The sequence below is a fragment of the Corvus kubaryi genome, unplaced genomic scaffold, assembly GCF_017639235.1.
Source record: "Corvus kubaryi isolate FWS band 111438036 unplaced genomic scaffold, C.kubaryi_AGA036_p1.0 37397, whole genome shotgun sequence".
NCBI classification, from domain to species: Eukaryota; Metazoa; Chordata; class Aves; order Passeriformes; family Corvidae; genus Corvus; species Corvus kubaryi.
The window spans coordinates 8,780,787-8,795,312 of record NW_024581136.1 but is presented as its reverse complement, the minus strand read 5'-3'; the positions used below and the strand labels follow the sequence as shown (position 1 = coordinate 8,795,312).

Genomic DNA, 14,526 nt, shown 5'->3' with positions numbered 1-14,526 from the left:
CTCTAACTGTGCCACGGGAGCTCAGGTTGGACATCAGGAGGATTTCACAGAAAGGGTGATTAGACACTGGAACGGATTGCCCGGGAGGTGGTGGAGTCACTGTCCCTGGGGGTGTTTAAAGAAAGGCTGGACGTGGCGCTGCGTGCCATGGTGTGGTTGACACGGTGGCGTTGGGTCAGGGGTGGCACTCGATGATCCCCGACTCGTTTCCAGCCCATTGATCCCGGATTCCCTGAGTGTCAGCCGGCGGGGGGCCGTGCGCATGCGCGCCGGGCTCCCGCTGCGGAGCCTCGTCCGTGGGCCGCGCGCCCCCTGGCGGTGCGATGTGAGGGGCCGGGTCCGCCATGGTGGCGCGGGCGGTGTGGGCGCTGCTGGCGGCGCTGCGAGCGGGCTGGTGCCTCCTGCCGCAGAGCGGGTACCTGCACCCCGACGAGTTCTTCCAGGCACCCGAGGTCATGGCAGGTAAGGCGTGCGCCCGGGACGGGGTGGTCCCGCGCTGGCTCGAGGGGACGCGAAGCCGCACAGCCACGGGCACCGTGTCCCGCATCGCCGGGCGGATGGGTGTTCCCGAGGGATCCCGCTCCGTGACACAGCGCGTCCCGCAAGCCGGGCAGGAGAGGATCTGCAGGGCTGGCCGGGTGGGTGGGTTCCTGCTCTGTGCTGTCCACAGCGAGTGACGCCTCGAACTACATTACCGTGACAGGCTTCTCGATGCTTTGTGGAAATGAATGGTACACTCCTAGACATGTCAAGATTGACGCCGGTCTTAAAAGTTTAGGAGTTGCTCTGTATTGTGATGCCTGTTATACCAAGTAGGATCCCTAATGCTGAATTACTGAATAAAATGTTATTTATGTATGTATTTTTCTTTTTCTCTCCCTTTGTAGGAGATATTTTAAACCTACAGGTCTATTATCCATGGGAGTTCCTTTCCAGCTCTCCTTGCAGAACAGTTGTTTTCCCTTTAATGACATCAGGAGTTACATACTGGATGATCAAGTCTTTGCAGCAGTTGGACATATGTTCAAGTTGCATCAACAGCTACACTCTTCTTGTATCTCCTCGCCTGCTCTTTACAATCTTTTCTTTCATACTCGACTACAGTGTTTATCGATTAGCTCCTTTCTGGGGAGCAGATCCATGGAAAGCGCTGGTACTTCTTGCTGGATCATATGTCACACTGGTGTTTTATACAAGAACGTTTACCAACACACTTGAAGGACTCCTCTTTGCTCTTCTCATGGTACTGGTTTCTTCAAAAAAGTCCAGTGGCAGCTCAGCAGAGCCTACAAGCAGCTCTCTCATAGGTGTCATAACAACTGCTGGGTTTTTCAACAGGCCAACCTTTCTGGCATTTGCTTTAATGCCCCTGCTTTACTGGGCCAGTTTAATTGTTGACTCTCAAAAGAGCATTAAAACTCTCATAAACCACTTTTTGAAGCTTATCCTATGTGCATGTTTTACTGCTATTGTTTTCATAACTGCTGACACCTTCTATTTTACCTCCGTGAGCTTAGACAACTTCTACAGCACTAACAAGAGCAGCCTAATTGATGTAATAGCTCAGTTACATGAGAAAATGGTAGTAACCCCCTTCAATTTTCTCAGCTATAATCTTAATCCTCATAATCTTGCACTGCATGGAAGTCACCCACGAGTTACACATTTTACAGTCAATGGAGTAATGCTGTTTGGGATCTTACATATTCTGGCCATTGGTGCTGGCTTTAAAATGCTAAAGAAATACGTCCATCAATTAATGCCGGTCAGATGGTGTTACCGTGGGCCACCTGGGCTGTTGATGCATTCCGAGGGCAGTCCAACATTGCTGCTGTTTTATTTTGTTCCTTTGGCATTTCTCTCCCTGTTCAGTCACCAGGAGCCTCGGTTTCTCATCCCTCTTATCCTGCCGTTGGTCCTGTTCAGCTCATCACCGAACAGAGCTGTGAAATGGAAACTCCTCCTTGTTCTGTTCAATCTTCTGGGGGCCCTTCTGTTCGGATGCTTACACCAGGGAGGGCTGATTCCCTGTTTGTTTCACTTGGAGCAACTCATCCATTCTCCAGCGTCCTCAAGCTATCCACGGCACTACACTCTGCTCTTTGCGCACACCTACATGCCTCCAAGGTCTCTGCTCAATATCAAGAAGACAGACATGCATGTGGAAGTCATTGACATGGCTGGGTCTGGAGAAGAAACCCTCTGCCAGACAGTAGAGGAGCAAGCAAGCAATTTTACCTGCAGCGACTGTCACATCTTTATTATAATCCCTGGTACGGTCAGAGCCACAATTACAAAGTGTGGTGTCTCATTCAGGAATGAGACTTTGATATTTCCTCACTTATCAATGGAAGACCCACCACGAATACCTGTCCTATCCAGTGGAAATTGGAGGAGTCAGTTAGGACTTTACATCCTTGAGCTAAACAGAGATCATCAGAGCCTTTAGATTTTAGGAGAACAAAGTTTTAGGTTTTTACTTTATTTGGGTGCTGTGAGACCTTCCTCCTTCACACATCCCCCTTTCAGCACCAGCAGTGGCACTGGGAGCTCTCCCACATCTCTTTATTCCCATTCCTCATGCTCTTAGGGTAGCCAGTTCTGGATAGAACCTGCTTTAAATTTGACTTATTCAGCCCTGTGGTGTTTCATATGAACTTTTGTAATTCTCCTGATGAGAGGGGATGAAATCAGAGTCCCCCAAAACTGTGATTGAAGTGTAGCTGTTTCCATGTGAGATTTATTTTTGAAAGCTCTTATAATCTCTGACAGGGTTTGGGGACTGCGGGGTGTTTACTGATAATAGGTATTAATTCAGCTGCTGGAGAGAGGTTACAGGGCTAGAAAAAAACTGGTCTGACTCAGTAATCTTTTATTTTATGCTCTTTAATTTTCATTAGACCAGACTGCAGTCACAGTACTGTACCACTGCCTTGGGTGGGTCCGTCTTGAAAAATCCCCAGCACTGATCTGGCAGAATCTGATTTAGAACATGGAAGATGCTTCAGCCTAAGTACTTGTGCTAAATCCTAAAATCCAAGCTTTGCCTGTTTAGCCTTCCTTGCCACAGTTCGATCCTCGTGAACGTGCTACCCACGTACCGCCCCGGGCAGCTCGGGAGGACAGCGCTGTGATGGCATCAAGCGTGTCCGAGGTTCCGCGGCTGCAGATCGGGCGCTCCCTCCTGCTGCTCTGTCACGACTGTCACTCCGGCAGAGGTCCTGCGGGAGCTGGATTGAGGAGCTGCGCAGGCAGAAAGCGGGTAACTGGGAGGGATTTAATCCTTCATGCCATTGGACCAGAAGAATCTCTGAACGGGCTCACCACAGAGCAGAATCCCTCGATTCCGGTGCCGTGGAGGGAAGGCAGCCCCGAGGGAGGAGCCGCATCCCCTGCGCCCCCTCCCCTTGCAGTAACTGCTCTCCATTAAATCAGCTCAGTGGGAATGACGGCTCATATCCTGGCTTTCCACTGGAGAGCAGTCTCCTTTTAGACTGGACACCAAGAACTGGGCTTCAGCTGACCATGGTGTATATGCTCAATAGCACAGAATGACCTACAATCTTTGGTTTTGCCTGGGTGAACTTCTGGATCCAAAACATCCTGACTTGGCACATGCATTGTAGGTCAAGCCTCTCTCTCTGAAACAAATCTGACATCTGAATTATTTCTGCTCACAAAGGTGGTAATGCTTTTGGCAGTTCTTCACCCACTCAACCTTACATAAGGTCTTAAGAGACAGGTTTTCAACAGAGACAAGAATAATACAGGTTGATGCCAGGCTCTAAAGAGAAGCTAGGAAAAATCAATGTGCAAGGGATTTGCCTGTATTTTCCAACCTATAGGTATGACCTAGATGTTTAGGGAACATAGCTCTTGTTCTCTTGTAAAGCATTTTGTGTTGCATTCCCTGTATGTTCACCCACGTCCTTCATTCCTCATTGCTGACCTGCCTGTAAATGAAGGGGGTGTGTTTGGGGGAAGGCAGGGGGAGAGGAGGTGCCTGTCTGTTTGTACTGGTGACTCACAAAGTAGTGTAAGTAGTTGTGAAAGCATTGTGACAGCTAATGTATTTTCAAAGTTAATTTTCTTTTTGCTCTCTTACACTGGGATGACACAACTGTGTGCCACAGCTGGTACTCCATGTCCAGCTTCCCATTTTCAGCTTTCTTGAACAACCTTAGTCTTGATAATTATTTTCATAAAACTTAAGAATTCTGGCAGTCTGAGTGGGGAACATCTTGAAACTCTTGGGGGATGTAATGGAGCACCATTCCCATAGGATGATGACTGCTCTACCACTGCACAGGTAAACCTGCATAGAGCCAGCAAGGGAACCTGGACTAAAAGTACCAGCTCAGATTGACAATATACTGCTTTTGTCTCACCACCCAGACCGTTACAATTTACACTGTAGATGGAGTTTCTCTATCCATGCACACCTACCTGTCTTTGTTGGTGAGGGTTTAATTTTACCAGCAGTGCAGGAAACTGTATCTCAGACAATGTACAAGGTTGTTCTCACCTGGAATGATACAAGTAACAGAAGTGACCCTCCCCAGTTAATTGAGCCTCTACTCAGCTGGATCAAACCGTGAAACATGCTCTGAAGGGAGGTTAACTGCTGTAGTGTCATAGATGTCATCAGATCCAGCATCTTAAGCAAACCTCCCCAATGCATTACACATGATGAATGCATCCTTTTCCATTACATATCTGTATTTCCCTTTATATGTAGGGTGGCTCTATTGGTCATTTATTTTCCCTGTAAACCCTTCTTGCTACAATAGACTTGAGGTGTGCTTTTAGGATAGCTACTGAATTTCTTTTACCCCCCTGTAAGATGTCCATTATCCTGTCCATCATCATCAACACTTAAAACCCTTTTGGGAACAAAATTGTATCAAATATAGAGTATTACTGCTGTATACACAGACATTGTTACAGGTACTCCCGTGAGAATTGTGGTTTTATTTCAAGTTTCTTATCAAGCACCTAAAAGTGACAATCTTCACAGCATTGTGGATGATTATTACGTGAGTCTGCTTGTTCCTGAGAACCGTGGAACGTGTATACTGTCTTTGAAATGGAAATCCATCACACCGATGGAGGAGCAGCTTCCCGTGTTCATGCTTTCCGGAGGAGTCGTTTCAGGCCATGCGATGTGGAACGCACCGTCCAGTCCGCAGCTCGCCATCCACAGCCCGGGCACCGCCGGGGTCCGGAGCGGCTGCCGGGGCCCCGCTGTTACCAGCGCCCGGGGCCCTTCACCCGCCGGCTCCAACACACTCCGTGTGCTCGAGCGCTCGGCGCAGGAGAGCGGCGGCGGTTCCCGTCTCCTCCCCAGCGCTGTCCGCAGCTGCCTCCCGCTCGAAGCGGCGATCACGGCGCTGAGCCGGGGCGGCCACCGCGGCCCGGCCCGCGCGGCCACGGCCACCCCCGCGCACGGGCGCCGTCCTTGAGCTCGGCGAGAAAGGCGTCGCGCAGGCGAAGCAAGCGTGGGGCCAGGTCGCGCTGGCCGCGGGTGAGGGCGGCGGCGGTGACCCGGGCGGCGGCGCGGATGGGCCGCGACTCCGAGAGCCGCTCCACGAGCCGCGGGCTGGACAGCAGCAGCAACAGCGCCCGCAGCAGCGCCATGACCACCACTCTCGCGAGACCCGGCGCCCGAGCGTCCCCACGCACAGGGCTCCCCGCGCCTCTCGCGAGAGGTGCCGCGCACCCCGCCCGCCGCACTCGCGAGAGCCGCGCACCGCCTCGCCATTGGCTGCGCGGCCGGCGGCGCGTGCGCGGGGCGCGGGAGGGCGGCAAGGGGCGGCCGGGCTGCGTGGTGTCGGTCGGTCCTGGGCTGGGTAGGACCCGGCCGGGCCTGCTGGGTTGGGCTGGCCTCGGCCGGATCGGGCGGCGCCGCCATGAGCTCCGGCGGAACGCTGAGCATCCTGCGCAGCGACTCCTACGCCGAGCTCAGCCAGTACCGAGACCAGCACTTCCGGGTGAGCAGTGGCCGGGGGCGGGCGCCGCGCGGTCCGGCCGGGCCGGGCCGTGAAGTAACGCTGTGTCCTTGCGGCCCAGGGGACGCGGTACGACCAGGAGCGCCTCCTGAGGAAGAGCTGCACGCTTTACGTGGGGAACCTGTCCTTCTACACCACCGAGGAGCAGATCCACGAGCTTTTCGGGAAAAGCGGCGACATCAAGAAGGTCATCATGGGGCTGGACAAAGTGAAGAAAACCGCCTGCGGCTTCTGCTTCGTGGAGTATCCTTGTGCGGGGCGGCAGGAGCGGTCAGGGTGTGGGTGAACTGCTCTGCACTGCGGGCCCTGCGTCGCGGGAGAGCTCTCCGAGGATAAAATTAATCGTTTGCTAAAGGGTCTGTGGGAGACCCTGGTGAAAGAGGGCAATGCTGGGCTCACGGTTGGACTTGATGATCTTACAGGTCTTTTCCAACCATGATTCTGCGATTCGAACATGCACTGCATGTCGAGCGGGGTTAACAGATTGCTTTCGCTTTGATACTTCAACACAGACATGCCTTAGGTAGTTGACCTCTGCAGTAAATTCATATTCTCCGTGCCGAGGTAAAAAGGTCTTTCTTTTTATACACACATACTTGTGAAGTTTCTGTTGGCATCTTTCATGCTTGTCACGTGACTTCATTATGTGCACGTTTCTGAGGATCATTCTGTTACTGGTTCTAGTGAATTCACCAGAATGGTGGAACTTTGCAGCATGAATGGAGCATACCTGGGGCTTCCCACTCATTAGCAGTAGAGCTTTGTGTTGTTAAATGTCAGCGTAATTGACAAACTTAATCCAATACATGCGTTTTTGATGCTTGAATTCCTGCATGTTCCTGCCTTTCACTAGCAGTTTTCTCAGCTGGTGTAGCTTCATAAAAGCGATTGCTTTTTGAAGTAACTGAGCAGGAACCTGGTTAAAGCAAAGACTTGGTTTTGTAGCTCATTTCATATTGTTCTTTTTTCCATGTGTTGAAAGTAGAAGTCCATTTTTTTCATTAACCTATTCTAAGGTATTATGCTAGAGGAGATGCTGAAAATGCAATGAGATACATAAACGGGACCAGACTTGACGACAGGATCATAAGGACAGACTGGGATGCAGGATTTAAGGAGGGTAGGCAGTATGGCCGTGGAAGATCAGGGGGACAGGTAGGTTGTTGTACTGCCTGGGGTTTTAAGGGAATGATTACTTTGCCAAACTTCTTGGTTTTGAATGAGCACAGAACAATTTCAGAAATAGCAACTTAGGGGTCATTGTTTAAGATAACACTGGAACACATCTGATCAATGGCAGTGTAATCCAATGAGAATAAATAACTCTTTCATATATTTCACTAAAAGTACTTGCAGAAACATCTCTTAGCTTCCTGGGGAGATAATATTTACAAGTAAGCCCAGAAAATGTAAGGGGCTGTCAGGAACACACAGGACAGCAGCTGGCTTACCCCAAGTGGAGCAGGTGGCAGTGTTGTACTGCCGAAGCCCAAGGCTGGCTATCCTCTCTTGGACTGTGTCCCCAGACACAATTAAAGAGGAAGTTGGGATATGCTGTTCTGGGCTTCTGCGTGATGCGCTTCTGTTTTGTCAATCAGCTCTGTGTAGCCACTTACATGTTGTGATGTCAGTATAACTGTATTCTAATGGTGTAACAATTTTGAGAAATTGTTTTTCCTTGTCTTTACTGGACTTCCCTTTCTCCCTCCTTCGTAAGGTCCGAGATGAGTATCGGCAAGACTATGATGCTGGAAGAGGTGGCTATGGCAAAACTGTTCAGTGCCAGTGACTCCTCAGCCTCACAAGAGAACCAAATCTGCATTGTGAATGTCCCCAGGCACAAAGTAGGTCTGTGGCACATGTATTCACAGAAACTCCTATTCATGTTTCTGTGAGTACATCCTATGTTCAATACCTCTTCTGTTTTAATACCAGGGTCCAAAGCGTTGCAGAGGACCTGGGAGCAAGGCTTTAAGCATTAGAATGCCTGGGGCTTTGGTCTCGACATGCTGCTGTAACTTACTGAAAGGAACAAAGATGTAACGTTATGGTGCTTTTTTCTTCTCTGGCAAAACTTGATTATTCTGCCACTGGGTTTTGTTTACATTGGTATCACAGGGTGGAGAGCAATGATAAAGGATGATTGGTGGATGTTTCACAGATGAAAGAAAAGGCAAAGAGCCTGAAAAGGAAGTGGAATTTCTAAGGAAATTTTTCAATTTCTAGGGAAGACTTTAGTTGCAGATTTTCTGGGGCTACTGGTTTAGCATCCTTTTTCACTGGTGCTGTTCCTAGAACATTAAATGAACAGACATAATAAAACAAATCAGATTGAGTTCAGGACTCACAAAGTAAGAAGAGAGCAGGAAACACACCTCTGCAGTCTTCTCCAAAGTATAATTGTGATTGCATGACAGAAAACAGCAAATATAAGAATTACAGTAGCTGTTATTTCACAGTTTGAGTATTAGTATTTTGCCCTGTCTGGTAGCTCTCTACAGCCTTAATGTTTGAGGGTAATATCTTCCCTGTGCCTGTAAGGGGTGCATGAAGCCAAATCACCCCCAAAATGGGGTGTTTGAGGACCTGGTGTTATAATGAGAAAGTTTCTTCCCAAAATAGGTTTTCTATTTGAGAAACTTGATTTCAGACAAATTAAAAATAGTAACAAAAGAGTTTTGGGAGGAGCCCAAAACTTTCTACTGAGCATGTGATAAGAATGGCAAAAAAAAAATTTCAGGATTGTGTAGCTTGTTGGGTTTTGGTTTATTTCCCCACTGGATCCTGTTCATAGTGCTTATTGATATGTTGGAATTTTGGTGTACTGCAGACATAAGTTTGAAAAATGTGATCCCAAGATCAATGAAATTGACCTGCTGAAATGAAATCATTTAAAAGGAACTGTTACAGGGCTTTGGAATTTCTTCATGGACTTCTGAGTTCCATGTGAATGGCCATTCATAAAGGTTTGTCCAAATACCTTGTTGTCCATGACTCCTTAGAAACTTTTAAGGGTATGTGGAAGTTGACTTTTACTCACTGAAGGTATTTAGGAAATCTTGATGTGTTTCTTGTGTACAGTTAGTCACAACTGTTACTTTAGGTTGCAAAACCAGATTGAACAACTGCTTACTTAGGAAATGTGGTTTTGGGTGGGCTTTGAGGTTTTTTGGCATGTACAGTAAAGCTAGATTTTTGGGATCACTTAGCACTGGTCTGCAAACAAGACTTGGAACAAAGTTATCTTTTCCAATACAATACATTTTATTCTGAGTTTACAGCCTGTAATCTGCTCTAGAACATTGCTGAAGTTTATTTTTCATTGTATCAACTTTGTATAAAAAATGTGTTGCCAAAAACTCTAAAGTCACTTTCTTTTAAATAAAGCTGCAACATTAAAATGGTTTGTTACTCTTTTTTTTTTTTTTTTTTACAGAATCAGTTGTATTCAGAAAGGAGCTGTATTCAGACTCTTGGCCACATCCTTTGTTTTAGTCTCTTTTAAGATGGAGAGAATGAATATTCTTTCCCTTTGACTGGATTTTCAGCCTTATTCATTTCTTACTGGAATTCTGAAAGGTGTTTGGTTAATGCTCTTCATTCTGGTTTGGATTTCTTTGGGTTACAGGACAGAAATTGTGTACTGATAGTGAAGTAAATGTGAAAGTCTTTGGTGTGTAACAAGTAGTTTTCTAGGTGATCTTCCTTACAAAAATGAGGTTTAAAATTGTTTTTTATTGTAAGTACTGCCAGACAGTAGTTCTCAAATGAAATGGAGGTGGTAATAAGATTGTCACAACAATTACTGTTCTTTGCTGCTTATGTGCAACGGGTCTGGAAAGAGTCTATTTTAAAGTGAGATTTTCTGTTTTGAGAGAGATACCAATCAAAATGGGAGTTAAAAGCACATGATGTGTCATGTGAACTCTTAGAATCTCAAAAGCTCATATAGAGGAAATTGAACATGGTTTGATTGTTGCCTTCCCTAATTGAAATGAGATCTGGGTCTGCTGAACCTAGTGTTTAAAGAAAGGAATTGAATCAAGTTTTTGAAACTTCCTCTGGAAGCTTTCTGACATGCTGGTGCAGTGTGATTAGATTGTCTCAGAAGGACAGAATCTCCCATGCTTCTTGGACATGCTACTTCATTACAATTAAGAGCGCTTTCATGGAAGTTCAAGCTCTGTGTTAGTGTTTCTAGGTACTTTTTCATCTTAATTAGCTACTTTTATGGAATTGTATCCATAAAGAAAAACAGCAGCTAAGAATATGAGTGTAAACTTAGATATGCCTTGATGGAAGGGAGGCTGTTAGAAATTAAAGCAGTGACAGCTTCAGTCTCTCCCTCAGACTGGTGCAGGCTCATAGGGTGATTTACATGCCTTTCTTAGGCAGCAATGGCTGCAAGTAAGATTTGTATTCACAGCATTTGAATCTTGGTATTACAGGGTAAAATGAGTGGAGTGTAAAAGCATTAGAGGCATTTGTTTCCAATGACTGACAAAATAATCCCATTAGCAGTGTCTCACTGCAGGCTCATTCCAAGGTGGTCTGTGTGTTAGGTTACTTCACTGCCTGGTGCAGCAGACATGTTCCTGCTCAGGTTGGTACACGCACAACAGCTGTTGGTGTTAATAGTCCTTTCTACACAGACAGTTCTGAAAAAAATACTGAAACAATTTCAGCTAGTATCCAGCACTTCATCTTCCACATCCTGTCGGATTAGGCTTCTTGTGAAGGTAAAAATTTATGAAAACTACTAAAATTGACATGGTTTGTACATGGTTTCATCTCTAGATGAAAGACAATTCTAGTCAAAGGAATGCAATCCACAGGGACTGACCTGCTCATAAACTGTTGTTTATTTGCATTTCTAAAGCACAAATTGTACCTTATGCCAGAGCATATAAATGAAGACAAATTAAGGTGTACGTTTTTCTTTGCAGTTTCAGGTTTCTGCTCCTAGCTGAGTGTATTTGGTACTTTCAGGTGAATATGGGGCCGTACTCACTGCAGGTAGTGTACTGAAAAATGAGAGATGGTGGAGAGAGTGTCCTGGGCTTCCAAACATTGTGGTTTTGAATCCATAAAATGATAGTATTTGTACATTAAGACCGTGTAACTGCACAAAGGTAGGAAGTATTTTGCACCCGTGCCAGTAGAGGACAAAGTTGCACGAGAAGAATGTTTGCTGACCTTGAGAAACTCCTTTCTGAAAGCAGGAGAGATCAGTTCTTGTGTCAGGCTTCCATAATTTTTGAGGATCACCTTCCTGCCATTCTGCTTCCCAACCTGCTTTCTGAGACAAAGATGTGCTTTACTTCACTGAAGTAATATTCACCAAGATTATTTTAGCTTCTACCTGAAGGCCATTTGAGTGTCTATTTGGGTTCTTTCCAGAAAAAAAAAAAAAAAGATAAATAGGAAGCCGGAATCGTCTTTGCAGCTCGGAGTAGCTGGTGAGTTCAGATGTGACGTGAGTGTTTCCTTCAGCGGGAAGATGAAGTTTGAGCGTGGAGCACCCGAGGGGCAGCTCCGGTGAGGTGTTGGTGGCCCCCTCTGGTGACGAGGGGGGCAGCTGCTGGGAGCGGCGCGGGGCAGGGGCTGCAGTTGTGCCGTCGAGATTTTACTTTGATTTGGTTGTAGAAATGACTAAAAACGTGATTTTCATCAAGGAGATAATTTTAATCTGTAGACCATTTCTCAGAGTGGAGGCAAACGGAGGTCAGGATTTGCAGGTTTGTAGCCCATTGCTGTTATCTCTGTTTAGCAACAGCTTAATTACCTTTTCCACTGGATTGTGATATGCAATGGTGTGTGGTGACTTCTCTCCCTGCTCCCAGCAACCTCTTTGGATCTTGCCAAAGCACACCCATGATATTGGAGGAGGGCTTGACTCTAAGATACCCAATCCGTGTTTCACAATCTCACATTAATTGTAGTTTGTGTTACTGTGCCAGCAGATCTTGTGCCAACAGTCTGTTTTTCGGTCTCTAGCAGGTTATAAATTGAAGTTCTCTATTGCACACAAAGTAAATGTCTGCAGCTTGACAAGAAGTTAGGCAGGGTTTTAAATGTCTGGTTTGTTTCTGTAGAGTCACAGTAGTCCTTCAGGGACTTTGCAGGCTTAAATGTCTGTTGCTTCTGAGTATCCCTCTGGGAAAGTGCCCTTTTATTTAATCTTAAAAATTTTTTGTCTGATTCATAGGAGGCTGATGCTGTGTATGACAAGCCTGTGGTGGATGAGGTGCTTGGTCTCCTCAGTCCTCGTGCTGGCAGGGCTGTCTTTGCTAACTAATATGTTTCACAGCACAGTAACAGGTGAGAGTAAAGTAGACACACAAGTAGGTGCAGTAATCCCAGTGTGCATGACCTGAGTGAAATGTAGATTATTATTTTTTTTCACATTTGGACAAATACGAGTTATTCCTGGTGTAGGATTTTATTGCTTTGAAGGTGCTCCAGCAAATGCTTTTGAAAACCCTTTCACACCTGTTCAGTAAGAGTTGCAGTCCTGCTTGAATATTCCTCCCAGAATCTTTCTCTTTGTCCTCCAGTGCTCATCTCTGACTACATAAAACCTGCTTGTATTTTGTTCTGTTATCCTCCTACCAAGTCTAGACAAAGCCAGTTGTTTCTGCCCTGACCGGAAAAACTGCCACAGTTCCAGAGGCTGTATGAAGGGCTGAGTCAGGATTTCTGACACCAAGTTGCATAGAGAAAAAGTGAAATACCTTCCGTCAAAAAACAATGTGAATTAAGGTTTACTCAGTTAATGACTGGGAAGACATCTTTCTTGTGTGCCTTGATGAGTATGTTTGTGAAAAGAAGACTGTGATTTAAAGTAATTTTGTTGGGTTTAATTTATTTAATTGGAGCTGTTTCTGATTTCCTTTTCAAGGTGGGCCATCTCATAATTTTTCTGGGACCGATATGTTCCAAGTAGAATAGTATTGAACCACAGTTTCTGTTTTTTCAGGTAAAATTAAAAGACATCTTTTCTCATAACATAATTTGAAAACAAATGAGAAATAAGATTTGCTATTTTGCTGTTTATCCAGTTACATGCAACATAAATATCAGAATAAATTAGTCTAATTGAGTCACCTTGTCATTACATTTCTGAACAGTGAAGCTTTTCCCTTCTGTACCAATCTCTCCCTGGAAGCAACAAGGTGCAAAGAAAATTCTGGTTTTCTAGTTAGAATAGGTAAGAATATGTTAAGTACCAATAATACATACTTGTATTATAGTTGTACATCTGTACCTCACATGCACTTTGAATTGCATTAGAGTGTTTTTGTTTCAGTTTTCTGACTTTATTACTTTAAAATAATGCTCCTATTTTTTATGCTTTGTGTCTTCATTTTATGGAGAATCTTCCTGTTATGAGAAAGTGCTGCTAGTCTGTTCAAATTAATTGATTATGAGTTGGTCCTTTTTGTTGTGTGTTTGATTTTCTGTAATATCATTGTTTCATATCTTAAATTACTTTTTTGAAAATAAAAGCCCTGTCAGCTGCTCCTGCTGCCACAAGATGTCGTGAGAAGCCATGTCTGGCTCCAGGATGAGTCAGGGCTGCCAGGATTCTCAGTCAGCTGAGGAGCTGTTGTGGAAGGAACGATGTGTTCTGAAAGCATCTCATCTCACTGGTCTGCTAAAGCAGCATCTGCATTTCTTGAAGAAACTCTTGCATATTAGAATTCTGCTTGAAACAAAAGTGACTGGTGACTGATTAAACTGTCTTCTACATGTCCTGAAGCAGTAGAGTTAGGAGTGCCTTAAGGTTGCTGATGTGTGGGATGCCTCACAACAGCATGCACCATAGAACTGAAAGGTTGTGCAGGCTGGCAAAGGAGTGGCGTGTGATTTGGGTTTTGTAGGGGTTTTTCCCCCTTTGAATTTACTCCAGTAAGAGGAAGAAAATATTTCCACAAACTGGAAAGAACTTCTTCCCATTAAATCTGCACTTTTGCTTGTGCTTTAAATTCCCAGCTGAATTTGCTCTTTGGAATCTTTATATTAATGTGAAAAAGCCTTCAAGCAGCAATCTTAAAAAGTTCCATCCTGCACAGATGCCAGGAGCAGGTGTGTGCTGGTATCTGAGCTTGCCAGGGGGACATTCAGGAGAGATTTTAAAGTTCCTCAGATCTCTCACACCCACTCCCTGAGTCATGGTGGATGTTTTGATGAATTGTTTTATAGGGTACAGTCCTGTCAGGAACTTCTATCTCCCATGGAGTTCAGTGAGATCTGTGTGCATAGTGCTAAATTACTGGATGTGTTTTAATGAATTTTGTCTACTTAATTCTCCATAAACTAAGCATGTAACATGCTGAGACACCAGGCAAATTCTTGAAAGGCCTTTGGGAACAGCATTGACTCCTGAGTTGTATCTCGAAGTGAGTTAGGGAAGCTGAGCAAAACAGTGTCACAAAAAGTAATGAGAGCATTTTGAAAGGGATTCTAAAAATTCCTCAGGATAATTGTCCAAAATCACGTGCAGGACAGAATTTTT

General features: G+C 45.4%; 3 protein-coding genes across 4 annotated transcripts; 2 read left to right on the top strand and 1 right to left on the bottom strand.

The window, feature by feature from the left end:
* The first annotated feature begins 326 nt into the window (after window positions 1-326).
* On the top strand, window positions 327-4,950 carry PIGZ (phosphatidylinositol glycan anchor biosynthesis class Z). The gene is made up of 2 exons (XM_042042367.1): window positions 327-462; window positions 888-4,950. Exons 1-2 carry the CDS (start codon window positions 345-347, stop codon window positions 2,447-2,449), a joined length of 1,680 nt encoding a protein of 559 aa, XP_041898301.1. The 5' UTR covers window positions 327-344; the 3' UTR covers window positions 2,450-4,950.
* A 1-nt stretch (window position 4,951) lies between these two features.
* Window positions 4,952-5,686, bottom strand: NCBP2AS2 (NCBP2 antisense 2 (head to head)). The gene has a single exon (XM_042042368.1). The coding sequence runs from the start codon at window positions 5,635-5,637 to the stop codon at window positions 5,383-5,385; it is 255 nt and encodes an 84-aa protein (XP_041898302.1). The 5' UTR covers window positions 5,638-5,686; the 3' UTR covers window positions 4,952-5,382.
* Window positions 5,687-5,775: 89 nt separating this feature from the next.
* On the top strand, window positions 5,776-9,412 carry NCBP2 (nuclear cap binding protein subunit 2). 2 transcript variants are annotated; one of them, XM_042041837.1, is made up of 4 exons: window positions 5,778-5,990; window positions 6,070-6,251; window positions 7,025-7,163; window positions 7,726-9,412. In XM_042041837.1, exons 1-4 carry the CDS (start codon window positions 5,910-5,912, stop codon window positions 7,795-7,797), a joined length of 474 nt encoding a protein of 157 aa, XP_041897771.1. In that variant the 5' UTR covers window positions 5,778-5,909; the 3' UTR covers window positions 7,798-9,412. The 2 variants fall into 2 exon arrangements, with proteins under 2 accessions (XP_041897770.1, XP_041897771.1); XM_042041836.1 differs by having other exon boundaries at window positions 5,776-5,990; window positions 7,025-9,412.
* Window positions 9,413-14,526: the final 5,114 nt, after the last annotated feature.